The 18893-nt window shown below is 46.3% G+C and overlaps 2 protein-coding genes across 2 annotated transcripts; one reads left to right on the top strand and one right to left on the bottom strand.

The window, feature by feature from the left end:
- Positions 1 to 1440: 1440 nt before the first annotated feature.
- LOC122389852 lies at positions 1441 to 11325 on the bottom strand. Its single transcript, XM_043382300.1, has 3 exons — positions 11242 to 11325; positions 3337 to 3570; positions 1441 to 2654 (listed from the first exon to the last, which is right to left on the bottom strand). The coding sequence occupies exons 2-3, from the start codon at positions 3549 to 3551 to the stop codon at positions 2474 to 2476; spliced, it is 396 nt and encodes a 131-aa protein (XP_043238235.1). The 5' UTR covers positions 3552 to 3570; positions 11242 to 11325; the 3' UTR covers positions 1441 to 2473.
- A 981-nt stretch (positions 11326 to 12306) lies between these two features.
- LOC122389853 lies at positions 12307 to 18893 on the top strand. Its single transcript, XM_043382301.1, has 7 exons — positions 12307 to 12893; positions 13091 to 13459; positions 14366 to 14551; positions 15260 to 15434; positions 15632 to 15717; positions 17519 to 17590; positions 18128 to 18893. The coding sequence occupies exons 1-7, from the start codon at positions 12680 to 12682 to the stop codon at positions 18352 to 18354; spliced, it is 1329 nt and encodes a 442-aa protein (XP_043238236.1). The 5' UTR covers positions 12307 to 12679; the 3' UTR covers positions 18355 to 18893.

Genomic DNA, 18893 nt, shown 5'->3' on the forward strand with positions numbered 1-18893 from the left:
GATTTCGACGCAAAACATTGAACCACGGCAATCGCTCCCAAGAGCTCAGTTTTTAAGCTAGATCCAATTTCTTTGCATGAAAGGACTCAGAATTGACCGCGCTATCAAACTGCTATCTCGGATTTTCAAAATTTTGAAAATTTCGAAAATTTTATATAATAATATTCAAAATTTATATTTTTATATTTTTTTCAAAAAAGTTTTTGACTTTTCGAAAAAACCGGAATATATGTGACAGAACGCATGATTTTGACTAACTCTAGCAAGTTTTAGCTAAATATCTTCAAAAATGGCCAAGTTATACGCATTATTGCAAAAAATTCACAATTATTAATTTTTCAAATCAATTTTTACGTACGTATTTGACATCGTACACCAATATAAATGGCAACATCGTGTTCCTGAGCTCAAACTGCATCCAATAGACACCTTTTACTTCAAAATTTGACCTTTTTTGACCTGAAAGTGACCTGACCTAAGCTAAATTCGACTCCAAATGACCTCGAATGACACAGACGACATCAAATTCGAAATCTATGGCCTAAATGGACCATAAAACATGTGTCACGTGACCGACGGATGATATAATATTTTCGTGACCTGTGATGACCTGACCCTGACCTGAAAATCAAAGTACAAGTTTGGTACCCTCATAGTATCTAGAGCATCTGTTCACGAGTGTGGAAACCAAAAATGAGCCTGATCTGACTTGTAAGTCGGCAGCCAGAGCCCAAAATGTGAACAAGCCAAAATGCTAATAATTTTTACTTTGACCTGACCTGTGACGTCATCGGTGACCTCGAGGTCAATGAAATTAGGTTTCGCTCGACAGTTTTTCCGGGGCTATCAGACGCCGTTTGAATTTTGACGATCGGCCCAGTAGTTTCGGAGTTAGGAGGGGGGGCTATGAATAGCCCCCCCCCCCCCAGTAGGGCGTGTTATACACAGACCCCAGTGGGGCGCGGGTTAAACATCTTAGGCTTCCCATATTCCAAACACAAACTTTCAAATATGTGACGTCACAGCCCAAAATTACCTCCTTCCCCAGGCCACATTACTGTCATAAAGCTGATTCTTTTTACTCTGTAGGCACCACAACAAAGTTCAGACCAAGTTTTAAGCGATTTTTCAACGAACAAACCCATTTAAATCAGAATGACTAAACGAGGTGACGTCACACTAACGGTCGCTCCATGTTGAAGATAGGGCATTGTACAAGGCCCATTTTCAAATGAAGGGAACGAATTTCTTCAACACCAAGAGGCCGCGGGGGTTGCAACCCGGGTTTCTGAACCTCGCCGCAAACTTGGCTATCTCAACTCAAACCCCATGTTAAAGGTGGGATAGTCCCTTTAACCAGCCGCAGCCAGATACATACAACAGAATAGCATTCATTCAACCGTATTTAATAAGAGCGTAGGTAGTTCATAAATGCACCAGTATGCTTGACCTTGTATTCAATGCATCCTTACCAACCATTTTTTTTTTTATAAACCAAGACTTGGTTTACCAACCAAGTCATGCAAAGTCGAGGGAAGACAGCAAGTATACCTGATACCAGGCAACATTATCAGTAGAAGGATTCGCATTTCACACAGCACAAAAATTTTGAGAGGAGGCATTTCATCGAAGTGCGTTAGCAATGCTAAACCAGGATCAGGTATGCTCTGTAAATGATTATCCGTCGTCTTATTTCATATTCTATAACACCGCAGAGCAACATGCAATCATATTACATGACATAAATTATATCTAGTCATCACACATCACAGATAAGGACACATTGAGGGTAAGGTCAATTCTGATGATACTGAATTTTTGTGACCATTTTCTTCATGACACCTAACATAAACAGACATGATTCCCCAACTTCATATGGATACGCTAAGACACTTTTATAGCCAGTCCTCCAGTCACTATAGACACGAACAAAAGCTCACGGGCGGGATGGAGATGCGAGCGAACCAAACCGCGCCCGTGTGCGACTGATGTATCCCTAACTGTGAACACCAGCCAGTCCGACCAGCCACGGTCCCAGGGGGCGAGGTATTTACGAGCCGGCGAGTTACGAAGTCACGCGCCACATCGTGTCAGCTAGTCAGGGGCCTGTCATCACCTGTGCACAAATGAACCAAATGGGGCCCATCCCGCACATAGCACACGAGTTGCCATCAGAAATCAGCCAGAAGACGGTCGAGCACGCGTCATTTACTGCATTGTTTGTGAGAAAGTCGTGAAAAACAACAAAAAGACAATTTGGCAAAGCTTGGGAAGACCAGCCTCAACCTTCTTCAAGCATTGCGCAATGTTGGGGATAGCGTAAGAATTCAACTAATTTTAACCCTGTCATGTAGCAATAAACCACCTAAACTGGATCTGGGCGCCGACGACACCATCTGACACTCGATGACGCTCGATGACAGTCGATGACGCTCGCTGACGCCGCGGCGGCGCGGCGGCGCGGAGCGGCCAGTCACTGATAGCTGGCGCCGTACGCCGTCATGCCGTCGCTGTTGACTAGATGCGCTGTTCGGCTGGACGGCCGCAGAGGGATGTCATCCGCGGGCCGGCGCAAGCGACGCCCAAAGATCCGACCCAGCAGACTGAGGTCGTCGGAGCGTCCAGGGGCGCGCAGGTGGTGGTGGGAACCTGGCCTGAAACCAGCGGGTGGACCGTTCAGCAACGGCTGCAGAGAACGAAATGTGGCAGAAAGATGAATCAGATGCAAACATCTAACGTTATCTTTATTCACTTCTATTCTGTTTTTATCATTAACTATCGTCTGCTATTGACGCGATCCGGTTCTAATAGCGACAACCGAATTCACGGGATGGCGACCCTCGTGTGGATGCTGAATGTTTTATGCTTCCATTAAGGCTGAGAACAACCGAGCTAAAACAGGAAGGGGCTGATTCTATACGAGACGGGCTAATGAAATCACCTTAGTGGCGCGCTAGAAATGACCGGGAGACATTTAGAAGTCTCAGAATCCAATTACGTCTCACTTTGTCTAACGAAAATAGCAAGCACGTCTTTGCACAAAAGTCAAACAACTCAATAGGTGTGCTGAATCCACCAGTGGACGATCCAGAATCCTCTTATCTTATTTTGAAAATAGGTATTCCCGAAACGCATAGCGGCCTGTCACCAACCACGCTGAAAGACGTCAGGCTAATGCAGTTTCGTCAAAGTTTTCATTTTCTGCTTACGGCAAGTTGTAGACCTAACTATGATGTGCATTGAGCAGTACCTGTAACCGCGCGCTGTAAGTTCGAGATCCCGAACGAATTACAAAGGCTTCGCTCACCCGGCCCGAGTTTGACTATGGGCACTCACATGTAGGCGCGTTTGGAGGTGAACAAGGTGAAGCTGCAGCGACAGCCGCCGACCACGCCGCTGAAGCCGGTGGACTTGCAGAAGACGCTGCAGTCGAAGCGCTTGTCGGCGTCGCTGCTGGAGGCGGCTGACGTCACCAGCGCGGCCACGCCGACCGCCAGCAGCAGCGGCGCCACGCCACACGGCGTCAGCGCGCCCCGAAATGATGACGTCATCACTGGTCGGGAGCGCGGACTGTGGACGTTGCAGCATAGCTGTCACTAGCAACAATGAAACACGGAAAACATAACACAAACATAAGTGCTATTATTCCTTGTCGTAGAAGAATAACCTTATGCTCACTATCTTTTAACAATCCGAAAATTAGCCTAAAATCAATGAATATATTTCGGAAACGTTCCCTCTTCAGTTCAAAAAGTTAACTATGATAGTTAACTTTTTGAACTGAAGAGGGAACGTTTCCGAAATATATTCATTGATTTTAGGCTAATTTTCGGATTGTTAAAAGATAGTGAGCATAAGGTTATTCTTCTACGACATGCTATTATTCCTCATAAAAAACGATTTAGGTATGTTTATGCACTTACCGATCGTACTTTTTCCATTAACAATAATAGGTGTTTGCCTTATCTTTTAAAGATATAGGTATTTATTTCCCTTATTTTTTTTTTATAAATCATGCTTCACTAGAAGCATGTGACTTTTCCAACACTGGCGGATCCAAGGGCGGATCCGGCGGGGAGTGGAGGGGACTCGCAGCGCCCGAAAACGATTAAAATTTGTCGTTTTTTAATAGAAAGGATATAAAAAAAAAATATCAGGAAAAGCTTGCTTTTAAGGCATCATACTTACTACTTTTTTGAAATTTGCTTTTTGCTTCAGTGTTATTATTTTTCATGCTTAAAATGATCAAAAGAGAAAATATTAAATATTTACTAAAGGAATTTTCAAAATATTTTCATACGGAAAGAAATTGTTTCCATCTTTGGAAGATGCTAGATATTGGTCGCGGCGGAAGCTGATTACACGTTGACCAATCACATTACCTAGTTCAAACCAGCCGCATACTGATTGGCTGACGATTGGCCTCTGTCACAGGTGGCTGCAATCTTGGAATTCTTCCGTACTAGGGGAGCATTCCGCCGTAAAGGAATGATATCGGTACTAAGACCGACAAATCTTTGGCTAAGGTGATCGTTGGGGAGTAAAAACTTCAGATTTGTGGCAAGTCTGACTCTCAGCTCATGAACTATTAAAGGCTATTTCAGTTCCCAAATCCATGTCAAAAATGGTCTATTTCCTTAAAACGGACAGCAGTGCATAAAGAATCGAAATCCAAGGCGTTTGTAAATTTGGAGATGCTTTTTCGGGGGTTATGCCCCACCCGCAGTGTCCGAGACCGCCTTTCTGGATCCGCCTATGTATCTAAACGAGGTTAGTAAGGACCTCTCTACTTTCATAAGAAGTTCACCTGGTCTTTAAACGGAAAAGATAAATCATTATGAGCCACCTGCCCCGACCCTATAGGCTTGATCGCCATAGCGGAATAATAAGAACAATAAGAAGCCTTGATAGCACTGCAGACTTGGTATAGGATATCAAGCAGTATACGATATACATTCATATGTATAATGAGTTTAAGTGAGTTAAAGTGCAACAATTTTGGCTACGAAAATGTCGATCAGTATGTAAATATATACAAAGCAAGAAAACGGCAGGCATATATTCTGCCGCTAAAAACGGAACCTGATCTCACCAAATTGCTGGTCATTATCTTATTACCTATGATGATAGGCAGATTATAGGCAGATGACTATGTAAACACGGCGCAATGCAGCTACTTTAGACTTGAATCTGTGAGCTCGCTAAGTATCCATAAGAATGTACCTAATGATTGAGACACGCGATACAGCAGAGAAGAGACAATTTAGTAACGGACTTCTGAGCTCGCAGCACGTCCCTGGGAACGTATGCAGTGGGATGAAATATGTCAATTGCGTTTGAAGCTCAATATTGTAGCTGGGGCGTTCCACGACAAATCGACAAGTGCCCTGCACCCTCATATTTTATTTTTTGCTTAAAATTGGTCTAATGGGTTGTGATGGGCGGGGAAGCCAGCCGTGGCAAGGATTTTTTCTTCGAACAACGGTTTCCGAGATATAGCCTCGGGCAATTCCTGGATGTCGCGCTGCAGCCCTATGTTTGGCGGCCTATAACTCAAAAACTATTGGTTTCTACTATAAAAACTTTATACGGTTCAAATCACAATCAACCAACAAACATTTTGGCTATCTCGGATTTCCAATTTTTGAAAATTTTGATCACGTGACCTTTTGACCTATTTTTCGAAGAGTGACCTTTATATTTTCCCCACTGAAAGTTGCAATTTTGTCTGATGACGATTAAAGCCTTATCAATTGTCATTCATATGAGAAAATAAAAAAAGTGGATATCGCCCTGCGTTGACCTCAGGTCAGGTCATTTTTATGACCTGTCCGTTATTACGAGCGAAAGCGACAGTGAGATCTCGAGAATAAAGCAAGATAGCGACAAGCGGTAAACGGTGCATGGTACAAATGGATAAGGTCTATAATTTTTACTGGGGTCATTTTCAGGTCAGATCAAAGATGACGTCACAGGAGCAAAAAGGAAGTCAAAATTGCGGCACTACATATATATGAAGTTTTTCTCGAATAACTTTCAAGGTATCCCAGCTAGGAACAAACTAATATCACCATCGTGATCCTCTCGTCGATCCGCATCGAAACATATGTATGTTGACCTCGAAAGGTCAAAAGGTCAAAAGTTGACCTTGGGTCACGTGACCTAAGGTCAACTTTTGACCTTTCGACCTTTCGAGGTCAACATACATATGTTTCGATGCGGATCGAAGAGAGGATCACGATGGTGATATTAGTTTGTTCCTAGCTGGGATACCTTGAAAGTTATTCGAGAAAAACTTCATATATATGTAGTGCTGCAGTTTTGACTTCCTTTTTGCTCCTGTGACGTCATCTTTGACCTGACCTGAAAATGTCCTTTGTAAAAATTATAGACCTTATCCATTTGTACCCTGCACCGTTTACCGCTTATCGCTATCTTGCTTTATTCTCGAGATCTCGCTGTCGCTCCCGCTCGTCACGTGACCTAAGGTCAACTTTTGACCTTTCGACCTTTCGAGGTCAACACACATATATTTCGATGCGGATCGACGAGAGGATCACGATGGTGCTATTGGTTTGTTCCTAGCTGGGATACCTTGAAAGTTATTCGAGAAAAACTTCATATATATTTAGTGCCGCAATTTTGACTTCCTTTTTGCTCCTGTGACGTCATCTTTGACCTGACCTGAAAATGACCTCATTAAAAATTATAGACCTTATCCATTTGTACCCTGCACCGTTTACCGCTTGTCGCTATCTTGCTTTATTCTCGAGATCTCACCGTCGCTCCCGCTCGTAATAATGGACAGGTCATAAAAATGACCTGACCTGAGGTCAACGCAGGGCGATATCCACTTTTTTTATTTTCGCATATGAATGACAATTGATAAGGCTTTAATCGTCATCAGACAAAATTGCAACTTTCAGTGGGGAAAATATCAAGGTCACTCTTCGAAAAATAGGTCAAAAGGTCACGTGATCAAAATTTTCAAAAATTGAAAATCCGAGATAGCCAAAATGTTTGTTGGCTGATTGTGAGTTGAACCATACAAAGTTTTTATCGTAGAAAACCAATAGTTTCTGAGTTATAGGCCGCCAAACATAGGGCTGCAGCGCGACCTGCTGGAATTGCCCGAAGCTATATCTCGGAAACCGTTGTTCGAAGAAAAAAATCCTTGCCACAGCTGGCTTCCCCGCCCATCACAACCCCTTACACCAGTTTTCAACGAAAAATAAAATATGAGGGTGCAAATTTAATTTTTTATTTGTCGATTTGTCGTGGAACGCCCTAGCTACAATAAATATGAAATAACAAAGTCCGTTAAAGGGACCCTCCCACCTTCAAAAAGTTAATGAATCGGCATAAAAATGATTCCCTTGGTTCGGAAAGATAAAAAAAAATGAATAGCTACCAAATTTCACCGAAAAATATTCACTGGTTTTCAAGATATTAGGCTTTTACTTTTGCTTACTTTTTGGGATCTTCGCTGTTCCTAGCGACTTTATTTGAAATTGTGGCACTTGTTGCGCGCAAAACAGCATTTACCGCCGCGTGCTACCAAACGTTTTAGTAAAATATTTAAAATCGTTAGATCTCCGCTGACGTCACAAATTCTAAGGGGGCATTCCAATGCATTAGCCCCTTAGAATCCGAAAACTGCAAGTTTGAAATTCCATATCTCCGAATTAAAGCAATTTTCGATGTTGTGAGTGCCCAAACCGGTATTTGCAGGCCATGGCCACTAATTTGAGACCCGGCCGCGTTATTCAGTCTGATTTAATGTTTGCGTGTTCAGCAATGAGGGCCGAGGGGGCACCTAGACTGCGCTGAGATATCGGGACTGTTCCCTTTATCCGTACCAGGCCGACGCACACGACGCCCTGAGCTGTTCCACGTACCTCGTGGAAGTGGCAGGGTGGACTCTGTGAGGAGAGGAGGCTTTCATGGTGTGTCAAAAGTGGAAATAGCCGCCCGGCTTTAGTTCGCCAGCCTTGTCAATAGATGGCAGTACCACAATATGGGCAGCGGATCGTGCAATTGACGTCAAATTTTCATTATCTGCTAAGAATTGAATGGCGGATCTTTTCATGCAAGATTCAAGTAAATCGGTCCACAACTTTTCTAGCAACAGAGATATGAAGTCAAACACCCTGCCAGAGCGGCGGCGCGGCGGCCGGCGGCGCCGTGAACGGTTCCGAATTGGCACTGCACTAAAACCTGTTAACTGCTGGGAATAGTTATTATAGCAAAATTTTCATTCAAGTGAGGAATAACCAAGGGCAGGAAGTATGTATGCTTGTGTGCGTACTGTGTAAGCCAAGAAACTGCATTAGCAGATACTCGCTAATATTAGATCCAGCCAAGTCCAAACGCATTCCAGGGGATTTGTTTCTAATGGGTCAACAATATTTATCGTTCGAGGGCGGATACAGTTTTAACAATACAAAAAATATTTTTGCACAGCTCTATTCCTTGAACAATTCTCTTCAACGCCTCATTCCTAGCGAATTAGCCCACCCTGGTTGAATAAATAACGCGATTTCGCCACAAGGTCGCGGAAAACCGACCGAAAACGGCCGCGCTCAACGTTAATTTGGGCATGCAGACTCTTAAAAACTCGTATTGGGCGGATAGGGTTTCCCAGGTATTGGCTCCAAAACACCGCATTCGGCTCCCGAATACGTCCAAGTGACCCGCCTCGTTCCTAGTTAAGCTCTAATTAGATCAAGTGACTCATAAGGAGCGAAAAAGCGACAAAAAGCATGAATTTCCCAATGGCGGCGGGCTGCCGGGTTGCCAGACGGCGCACCGGCTATTTCCACTTTTGACACACCATGTTTGGTGCGAGTTCCTTAACTGCTCAACTCGCTTATGCAGGATAACCATCAGAGCGACTTATTCCAGCCGTCCCGATCTTTGAGATCGGACTTAGTTCAGTTTGCTGGTCGTCAGGGCTCTTACGTATGCTAACTCCGTGGTAGGAAGTAGCATGTAAAGTTGCGTCGTGCTGTTTTTATTACGTAGTTACATGCATTTTCATTTATAATGTGTGCTTCTTTTAACACCATCTCCTTCTACTATTACATCCTCTTATCATCTTCTCCATACCATTTACACTATTTTAACGTTTATTTTAACCCTCGCCGGCCGAGGGGGAGGCGGGTGCCGCCCCCCCCCCCCATAGGGTTTTTTCGCGATAGCTCCGAACACGCTGGCGATAGAGAGCTGAAACGTGGCATACCTGACCTTTGATCCAAGCCGGATCTTTTGACACCAACCGCATTTTTGGGTCAGGTCAGGTCACTGACCTATGACGTCATAAGTGAACCTCTGCACGGTCTTCAGATGTCGCAACTTCGCAACGCCCTCACTGCCAGAGGAGATGTCACAGGGAAATGAAACTTGCAGGATCTAGTATCCATTATGAGTCCCACAACTTGTATATCTCGGATTTTTCCTAAAGGTCATATGAGGTCAGGTCATTTTCGTGACCTCACCATTATAAGTCAATGGGGAAAAATTCAAACTGCTATTCTGGAGCCGGGAACGATCTCCAACTATCTCAAGCACACAGAATCGTGATTTGATGCACTCCTTGCAAGGTTAGATGCGTCACTTTTGCAATGTTGACCTTGCGTGACGTCATTTATGACGTCATCAAGGTCATAATAGTTTTTCGTCAATAACCCTTGATCAAATTGAGCTAGCGAGTCGGGAAAGCCACCAATGGACTCAGGAAGACCTGCCGAATCGAATGATATGCGACATGACCTCTTTCGACCAACTTCGTGACCTGGGGGTGCTGACCTGACCTTGACCTGAGGTCAACACCCCAAGTTGACCTGACCCGGACAAAAAGTATATCATTCGACGCGCCTGTGCGAGACGAACACGATTCTGCCAAAATCGGCGCTCTGCGGCCGTTTTTTTGCGAAGTTATTCACCAAAAACTGAACCGTACCTTGGGGCACTTGACATGACCTCAGAGGTCACCGGTTGACCTAGGACCTTAAAATCGGGTACCAATCTCTGCGTCTCGTAACGGCGCACACGCTCGTTTTTTTCGCGACGCACTAGCTCCACCAGGGGCGAAACGGCGAGGGGGGGTCGTACCCCCCCCCCCCCTCGGCCGGCGCGTATGTAGAAAACCAATAGGTCCGGCGAGGGTTAACCTCATTTTCTCACTTTATGGTAAACTGCTCTGATTTATCATCATTTGTTCTTATTTTATTTTATTTTGTATTCATCCTCTTACCCATGCGGCCTCCACTTATCCTTTTATGGCATTCATGTTTTTGCGTTTTTTGCGCTTTTACCACACATTATACATATATTTACACATTTTATTCATTACTGCATCAGCGTTTGCCGTTTTGGTATGGATGTCTTTGTGTGTGCGTGTTTGTGTGCTTATCAGTGTTTGTGTGTGCTATGACTGCAGCCGTAACTGGGCCTTAGCCTGTGGTTGTTTTTTGGTCAAATAAACAAATAAATAAACAAATAAACAAATTTGGCTATCTCAACTCAAAACTAATGTTAAGGTGGGATGGTCACTTTAACCCTCGCCCGCACATGCCATTTTCCCATCCTAGAACGCACATGTTTCGAATAACGAATAAGATTCGAAACTTCATCACCATGGAGCAAAGATAAATTGTATGTAAATATTGCCGCCCTAAGCTGTTTGAATTTTGATTAAAACACTTATGAAAATTTTGTACCAGTTTCATTGGGTGGGAGATAATTAGAAAATGGTTCGGTTGACGAGCTTATGGTGACCCGCACAAGTCATCTTGGGGTATGTACAGGCCTCGCGAGATTAAGCGGTAGGTTTTGCACTTTTACATTTCCGGTTATATCTCAGAAACTAATCGATCTACGATGAAGCCATTTTACACGACCATGGTGGCCGGCTTGTTACCCAACAAGTCAATCGCATCTTCAACACTTAAAAGCTTAAGACAACGAAGATATAGCCTGAAGTACACTAAATTTTCTAGGTGAAAAACCTACCGCTAAAACCCGCGAGACCTGTACCTACCACTTCTCACTTCCGCACGTTCAGGACTCATACTCGCCCTGGCTCGTCGTGAGCCGACCCAAAAGGCGTCTGTCCGGTCATTACCACTTCAATTTTTCAATAAGAAAAAAAAAGAAAAAAGGCATTGACAAAAAAATGTTATTTAGCAATTGAGCCAAAAATCGTCCCGGCGGCAGCGCGGTGTCGTGCCGGCGCCTCACCTGAGCGGCGTCCCAGGCCGTCCCGCGTCGGTGACCGGCGCGTCTCACCCCGACTGACCGCCGGACGTCCCGGCACGCCAAGACGACTCCGACTCCGCCCCCGACCTCTCCGCCAATCACACTCCGTCCCAAACGGTGGCGTCAGAGGACGTGGGAGGAAATTATAAAAGGTTTCCAATCACTAACTGTTCAGATACAGTTCACTGTATTGCACTTATATACTGCAAAAATATACACATACATAGGTATAGTACTTAAATCGACAGAAAAGAGTAAATTGGGAGGATTTCCGATCATGGTCCCAAACTCATTACATGATAGGTATAGCTTCTTAAATACATATAGCTTTAAATAAATAGCTTTTTCTATTTATTTTTATACGTATATAATTACGTGAATGACGTTAAATAATTTGCGGTAAGTGGTGTAACCGATGATCTATGTATTATTGGGGTTGTTTGTACCGAGGGTTGCTGGAGCCTCTCCTCGTCATTTCGCCCTTTATAGAGCTAAACTGTAAAAAAGATGCAAAACTCTATTCTATAGAACTTTGCAAAAAAGCGAGCGCATCCGGCATGCACCGATACGAGACGCGACAAACAGTATGCAGTATGTACCTAAGCAAATTTAAGTTCTCATGTCAACCGTTGAATTCTGAAGTGAGAATAAATGCCCCAAAGGCAAAGTTTTTATTTGTGGTCAATAGCTTCGCAAAAAAATGGTCGGAGAGCCGTTTTTGGTAGCATCGTGTTCATCACGCTCATGCGCGTCGAGTGTCCGAGTATTTTCCATTCGGGATTGGTCAGCTTACGGTGTTAACCTCAGGTCAAAGTCGGGTCAAAGCTACTCATGTCACGAAGCTGGTCAAAGGAGGTCGTGCCACATATCATTCTATTTGGCAGGTCCTTATGAGTCCATAGGTGACTCACGGTGCGCGAGTTAGCACACAGAGAGGAGACTCTAAGTAGCGGCTCATCCCACATCTGCCCGATAAAACAGCAGTGGTCGACAGGGCAAGGAAGAGAGGGACCAGTACAGTAGCGGTTGACCTCTCCACTACATCTCTTATCGCTGGGATATGGGTCTGTCTCTTAGTAGTTGTTCATCACTCCGATACACCGATGCCACTCTCTATCGTGGCGCCTATCTATGTGACGTCACGGCGGCCTATATCGGCGCTGATTTGGGCCAGATCCGGGGATCAGCGGTGCCGTGATACCGCCAGGGCCGCCTTCTATCGGGTCCAACCGGGCGCCGAGTGGAGGCAAACGGATATCAGACAGAGACGAGCCGGACTGACGGTGGGGTACCGGTGGGTGCCTGTGAGGGTGGTCCTGCGGTGCTGAGTGTTGCACAGGGAGGTCCAGTTCTGAGCCGGAGGCGGTTCGGGCTGCAGCAGGGAGAAGGTCGTCTGGCGCAGGCTGAGGTCGGTCCCGCGATGGCCGGTGTAGGACTGCTGGTGACGCTGGCGCTGACGTTGCTGACGCCGCTGCCGTCAGCGGACGCAGTGACTACCTGTCCCAGCACGCTCAGCGACCAGACACTGTGCGAGGGCGGCTTCAAGGACGGCCAGTGCCCCAGCGGCTACCTCTTCAAGGAGAACATCCCACGCCTCGGCTGCTCGCTCTGCGGCGCCTGCGTCAGATACAAAGGTAAGAAGTGCCGCATTAAAAAAAATACACGGTTTGGGCCACGATACTTACCGATACATGTTTGGGCTACGCCCGTTAACGGCTAGGGTACATGTAGGTATTTGGAGCCATGAAGCGAAATCTCTGTGTACAATGTCCGCCGGTAAACAGCTACATACATACACCAATAAAAAAACTGACGTCGCGCGGTCCGGCAGGTCTGGATGAAGAGTGCAGTGCGCCGGAGGACACCCCCGACTCGGAGCGGTACTCGGTGAACATGGTGTCGGGCCGCGCACTGGTCGACACCCCGGAGTGCGCGGCCGGCCTCGAGTGCGGCTCGCAGGGCCGCTGTCAGCTGGGACCCGCACCCACAGAGTGTCAGAGGGCGCTGCACACGTACCGCACTGAGGGACTCGACGTCAAGACGTACCTGTACGAGCCGCGCTGCGAGGCCGACGGCACGTTCGCTGCCGTCCAGTGCCAGACGCGGCCAGGGAGCTTCATGTACTGCTTCTGCGTCAACGAGATTGGCAACCGCACCAACGGACGAGATCTGGCCACCGAGAAGGACAAAATGAACTGCGGTATGTGGCAGGAGGGCTGTGGGAGGGAGAAAGGGGATAGAGGGAGATGGTGTGGGGGATAAAAGCAGAGAGGGATTAGGACAGGCTGAGGAGAGAGACAGGTCGGGAAGATACGGCACAAATATACATTGTCACCAGTTACTTGGAATGACGATACTTACTGGAATTAGTGGAATGGGTGTGGGCACACAAAGGTCCATCTTTTCGTCCTTGCCGGCCTACTTAATTCTTTCCATCTTTTTGCCTCCTTACTATACCCCTCCTGCCAGCTGCCAGCGGTGCCGGCGGTGGCTGTGATGCCCACAGGTGGCAGCCATCTGTTCCCGCAACCCCAAACACACTCTATATACGAGTAGGCCATCCCCGAACGTCCTGAATATTCACTATCACTGTCCGTTTTCAAGTCTCGACACTAGAAATCCACACAACACATGTCGGACTGGTATGGGCTATTTGTATTTACCAGACGCCTTCTGGGCTATTTGCGTTCCCTCCTGTCGGTTGTCGACGCCGGGAAACATTCACAGCGGACTAATGCACCGACACTCCGTCAGCCAGGAATGCCAAATAGCGACGTCTGCGACAAATTTAAACCGTTTCTCGCATGCAGTTTTTGCATATCTGTGTAGTGGGTATAGAAAACATAAATTGTTGAGAACGTAATTCTTTTTATTTTTTACGACTCTCTCTCTCTCTCTCTCTCTCTCTCTCTCTTTCTCTCTCTCTCTCTCTCTCTCTTTCTCTCTCTCTCTCTCTCTCTCTCTCTCTCTCTCTCTCTCTCTCTCTCTCTCTCTCTCTCTCTCTCTCTCTCTCTCTCTCTCTCTCTCTATCTATCTATCTATCTATCTATCTATCTTATATCTCTTCTCCCTCGTCACTGACCTCTGGCCCTCCTGGCCCGTTCAGCCTGCTCCAGGAGAGTGGAGCAGCTGAAGGCGGAAGGACGGAAGGACGTCACCCTGCACTGCATGGCCAACGGCAACTACGAGCCGCTGCAGTGCGACCAGGACGTGTGCTTCTGCGTCAACTCGACCACGGCGCAGCCGTACGGCGCCACCGTGGCACGTGACATGTGGAAGGGACTGCCCTGCTGTAAGTGGCTATGTATACGACTGGCGTATGTACGTACATTGAAGAGGCTACTGAGCTGCTTTTGATCGTCTTTTTCTCAACGTACTTCTTTTCAGACATGGGCATGGATCCCAGACAACCAATCACGAAAATCGAGATGGCCATTAGATTGACGGTCTTCAAGCATGAAATTATGATGGAAAACATGGCTGATAGAAGCCTCCCAATGAACCAACTATTGTGCATTCCTTCAGAGTTAACAGCTCTGAGAAAAATCCCTCAAGATCCATCTCGGATCCATGGTTCGTGATCATGGATCCGAGATGAATCTTGAGGGATTTTCTCAAAACTGTTAACTCTGAGGGAATGAAAAATAGTTGATTTGTTCATTGTTGAGAGGCATCTGTTACCCATGTTTCCCAGCATAATTTCACGTTTAAAGACCACTAACCTAGTGGTCATCTCGATTTTCGTATTTGGTCGTCTGGGATCCATGCCCATGTCTGCTTCTTTTATTTCACGAGTAGAACTGTGATGAAATGGTGTATTCAAGAAAAAAAGTTAACGTTTGTCGTTTAGGCACTCATGCTTTCTTGGCTGTGAACGTGCCTTACTCAGATTCATCTGTTGACACTACATATCTGCATACATTTTCAAAGGTTCACAAAGATATCTTCAAGTCAGCAGAGCTGATGACAGATCCCATTCCAATCCCGCCTGCGCCGGCAGACAGCAGCACCTACTTCCCCGGCGACTACAACCGTCTGTGTGAGTCCATGAACGTGGTGGCATCGGAGATGGTGAAGCTGCTGAGCGCGCACGGCATGACCACCTCCGACATGTACCAGACGTGCGACTCGGACGGCGGCTACGGCGCCAAAGTCTGCACCGCCGAGGATCAGATGTGGGTCTCGTAGACCGCGCCAGTCATTGAAGTGCAGAGCACGGGTCTGAGATAGCTCAAAACACGAACAAACTTATTGCTGTTTGTGTTTGCATGTGTATCAATGAGTGTTCCTGCTTTTACACCTAAGCTGGTTTATAATAAGTCTATATTCCGTTGGTGGTGTGTATCAAAGCTATGCGTTCGGCTGGTTCCAGGTGCCGCTGCCGGGACAAGGCCGGTAACGCCATTGCGCCGTATGTGGTGGACAGCTCCCATGACGAGGTCAACACCATGAACTGCCGTGAGTTGACTTCTAGGGTCAAACTGTATGTGCAAGTCATTTCGCTACACTCATTCAAGCGCACACTTCCGTATACACTATACACCTATAGTCTGGCAAACCTAAGAAAGAACGGAGTTAACCCGCGCCCTGCTGGGGGGGGGGGGGTGTTTGAACCTCCCCCCTTGTGGTTCTTCGCAAATATCTCAAAAATGGCGGCGCGGAGTGCCGCCGTTTTTAGTACACCTTATTATACATCAATTCTACACATATTGTGAAAATTTCAGACCAAGGTCATTCAAGGTCAGGTCACCAGGTCACTTGAAGTGACCTCACCTCATAAAACGTTTCAATGTCTGCCATAGCTACACCGAGTGACCGATCGCTTTGAAACCTTCAGCGATTGATAAGGGTAACAGTATCTATAAAAATGCTTATCTCGGAATTTTGATATCGGTGACCTAGGGTCAGGTCAATTTTGCGACCTCCCCATTATAAGTCAATGGGAGAAAATTGAAATGCGCCTCTTTTGGATGAAAGATATTATAAACACTCCCAAACACTGAATTTAAAGTGGTTTAGACACACTGAACATGAAAATGGTGTCCGTGATTCCTATTTAGGCCCCTGAGGTCATTTCAGGTCACGAATGGTGTCTAACAGTTTTTCGCAAATAACTTTTGATAGAGGCATGCTAGAGCGGTGAAAATGCCTTAGGTGTGCTCGTCTCGAAGATACGGATCGACTGATATGCAACATGACACTTCCCGGTCAGGTCATGACCTTGACCTGAGGTCAAATTTGCAAGTTGATCTTTCAAGGTCATGTTATACTTCATTCGATGCGTCTTGACGAGAGGAACACGAAGCCGGTGAAATTAAGCTCGTACAAGGCTTGGGTCAAAAGTTATTGCAGAAAACATTTCCGAAAAATTGGCTATTTTTGTAGTTTTTGACCTCTGCAGGCAAAATCGTTGACGTTAGGTCAAATCTGAGAGAATTGTTCAGAAAGAGCGTCAATAGGGCTATCGAATGCGCTTTTCCGCGGCGCTGTAGCTCCATTGGTTCCCGAATTATGCGTTGGCTTCCTGGAAATTGTCGACATTCGACCTGAAAATCGGCGAAATTTGGCCGTCAATGACCCCTGGTGACATGACCTTTGACCTGACAAAAAAAAGTGACCGAAGTAATTTCATCATTATTTTTGGCGCTGTTTCGAACGCCGCCTTCCGCGTATCGCTATACGTGGCCCAAGGAGCCGAGTTAGAAGGGGGGTCACCCCCCCCCCCCCCCCCAGCAGGGCGTGGAAATCCAGGAACCCAGCCGGGCGCGGGTTAAAGCGCCTGAATCATTTAGCACGTGTTCTGATCACTTGAAATGTATGGTTCGGAGAAATTCGTGTAAAAAGCTGTGAGACAGCTCGCATGGTATAAGTGCACATGCATCGATGGCCGGTGCACTTTGAATCCGTTCTTTCTTAGATTTGCCAGACTATAGTGATATGAGTAAGGCACGTTGTGCCTAAATTATCTTTTTTATGCCCGTCCCTAGTTAAAGTAGCGTTACTGTAAGGAAATTCGAAAAGTAGGTATTAGTTTAATTTAAGTCATTTACTACTCTATTACGATATACTATATAGAGTAGTTTGTGTTAATTGTTAAAATTCATGAGCTTCCAGTGCATTCAGGATTTAGGAATTAATGCATTCCGTTTCTATGGTTCGCTGGTCTGAATTTGCCACGGTTATATTCCATAATTTTTATTTTCGTAATGAAGCGCATAGCTGCCTGTCACCAACACCTCTGGCTTGCTCTTCTCACCAGGTTGTGCCCGGGATCACAACGACAAGGACCCGGTGGCACAGATGTTCTCCAGAGTAAAGTGTGAAACAACAGGTAAGAAATGATCAGCAACGGACTTGAAAATAAAAACATAAGAAATAAATGCTAGTTTTCGGGACGGGCAGGCACCGTACCCGAACACTCATTTATCGGACGCTCTAGCTCCGAGGATTGACCTCGTGACGTCAGGTGCGCGACCGCGGCGGCCGGGACGAGGCCGGAGGCTCTTTCGCTCTAGGTGAGCTAGGTGAGCGCATATCGACATATGAAAACGAACATAATATCGTGTCGTTATCCCGGCCGTCCACTTCACGACCAACTGATCCAATATCGTGATACCGAGCCGAACTCTGTCCAAATCGGCGACTGTCCATTGTATAGCGCACTGACGGACAACGGTCCAATGTCGATTTATGCCTGCATGAGGACATATGTTGTTAAACATACAATATCGGGGCTACGGCCCACTGATGCGGCAGCTGCCTGATGTTACGGTGAATAGGTGGTTCCAAGTGCCAAATTATCTCCTTCTTTTTTTCGTTTCTATCTAACCAGCGATCTGACTGCTCCCAATATTCCGCTACCCCACAGGAAACTACGCGCCGGAGCAGTGCGTGGGTGACACCTGCTACTGCGTTGACGAGTGGGGAGAGCGCTCGTCTCTGAACGTCGACACCTCCATAGAGGGTGTGGGCGACCTGATCCGCTGCTGTTTGCCCTGCCTGAAGCCCAACACCCTGCAGTGCGATTCGAACCGCGACAAGTGGGCGAGCCACTGCCCCGAGGGGCCGCCGGACAGCGCGGCGCCGAATGTGTAGTCGGCACCGTCCAGGGAGTCTGATCGTTTTAACATGGGGTAGGCCGGAGGAGGGCAGAAGCAAAGGCAACTAGCAGCTGGGCGGTCTCATGTTGTATCCGCTCATTTATGTCCAGTGAGACGCATGCCACTTTGTAAGCTTTGTGTGACGAGCGTTCACCAAAAGTGACGTGAAACAAAATATGATTGGTATAAACGACGGCTAACCTGTGCGCAATACCTAATGTAAATACTTAACTGCGTACATGCGTATATGCATATCTCAGGTGCATTCATGTTTAAGAAGATGACAATGCCAGTGTAACGAAACCATTGTTTATGTAGCTAAACGAGCGCTTTGACACAAAAAAAAACTTTGCCCAGGACATACCGTGATAGGCTGATGCCACATTGACATGTATCCGCAAAGGAGACTGCGCTGCGCGCGCTTATCAAAGTCTACTTGCAAAGTGACTCATGGACGGAACAAGAGGACGAAGCGGTCCCTGGTGTGATGCCATTGTATTGATATGCCTATAAAATACACATTATTTCAATCAA

Source organism: Amphibalanus amphitrite, unplaced genomic scaffold (genome assembly GCF_019059575.1).
Source record: "Amphibalanus amphitrite isolate SeventyFive unplaced genomic scaffold, NRLGWU_Aamphi_draft 000374F_arrow, whole genome shotgun sequence".
NCBI lineage: Eukaryota > Metazoa > Arthropoda > Thecostraca > Balanomorpha > Balanidae > Amphibalanus > Amphibalanus amphitrite.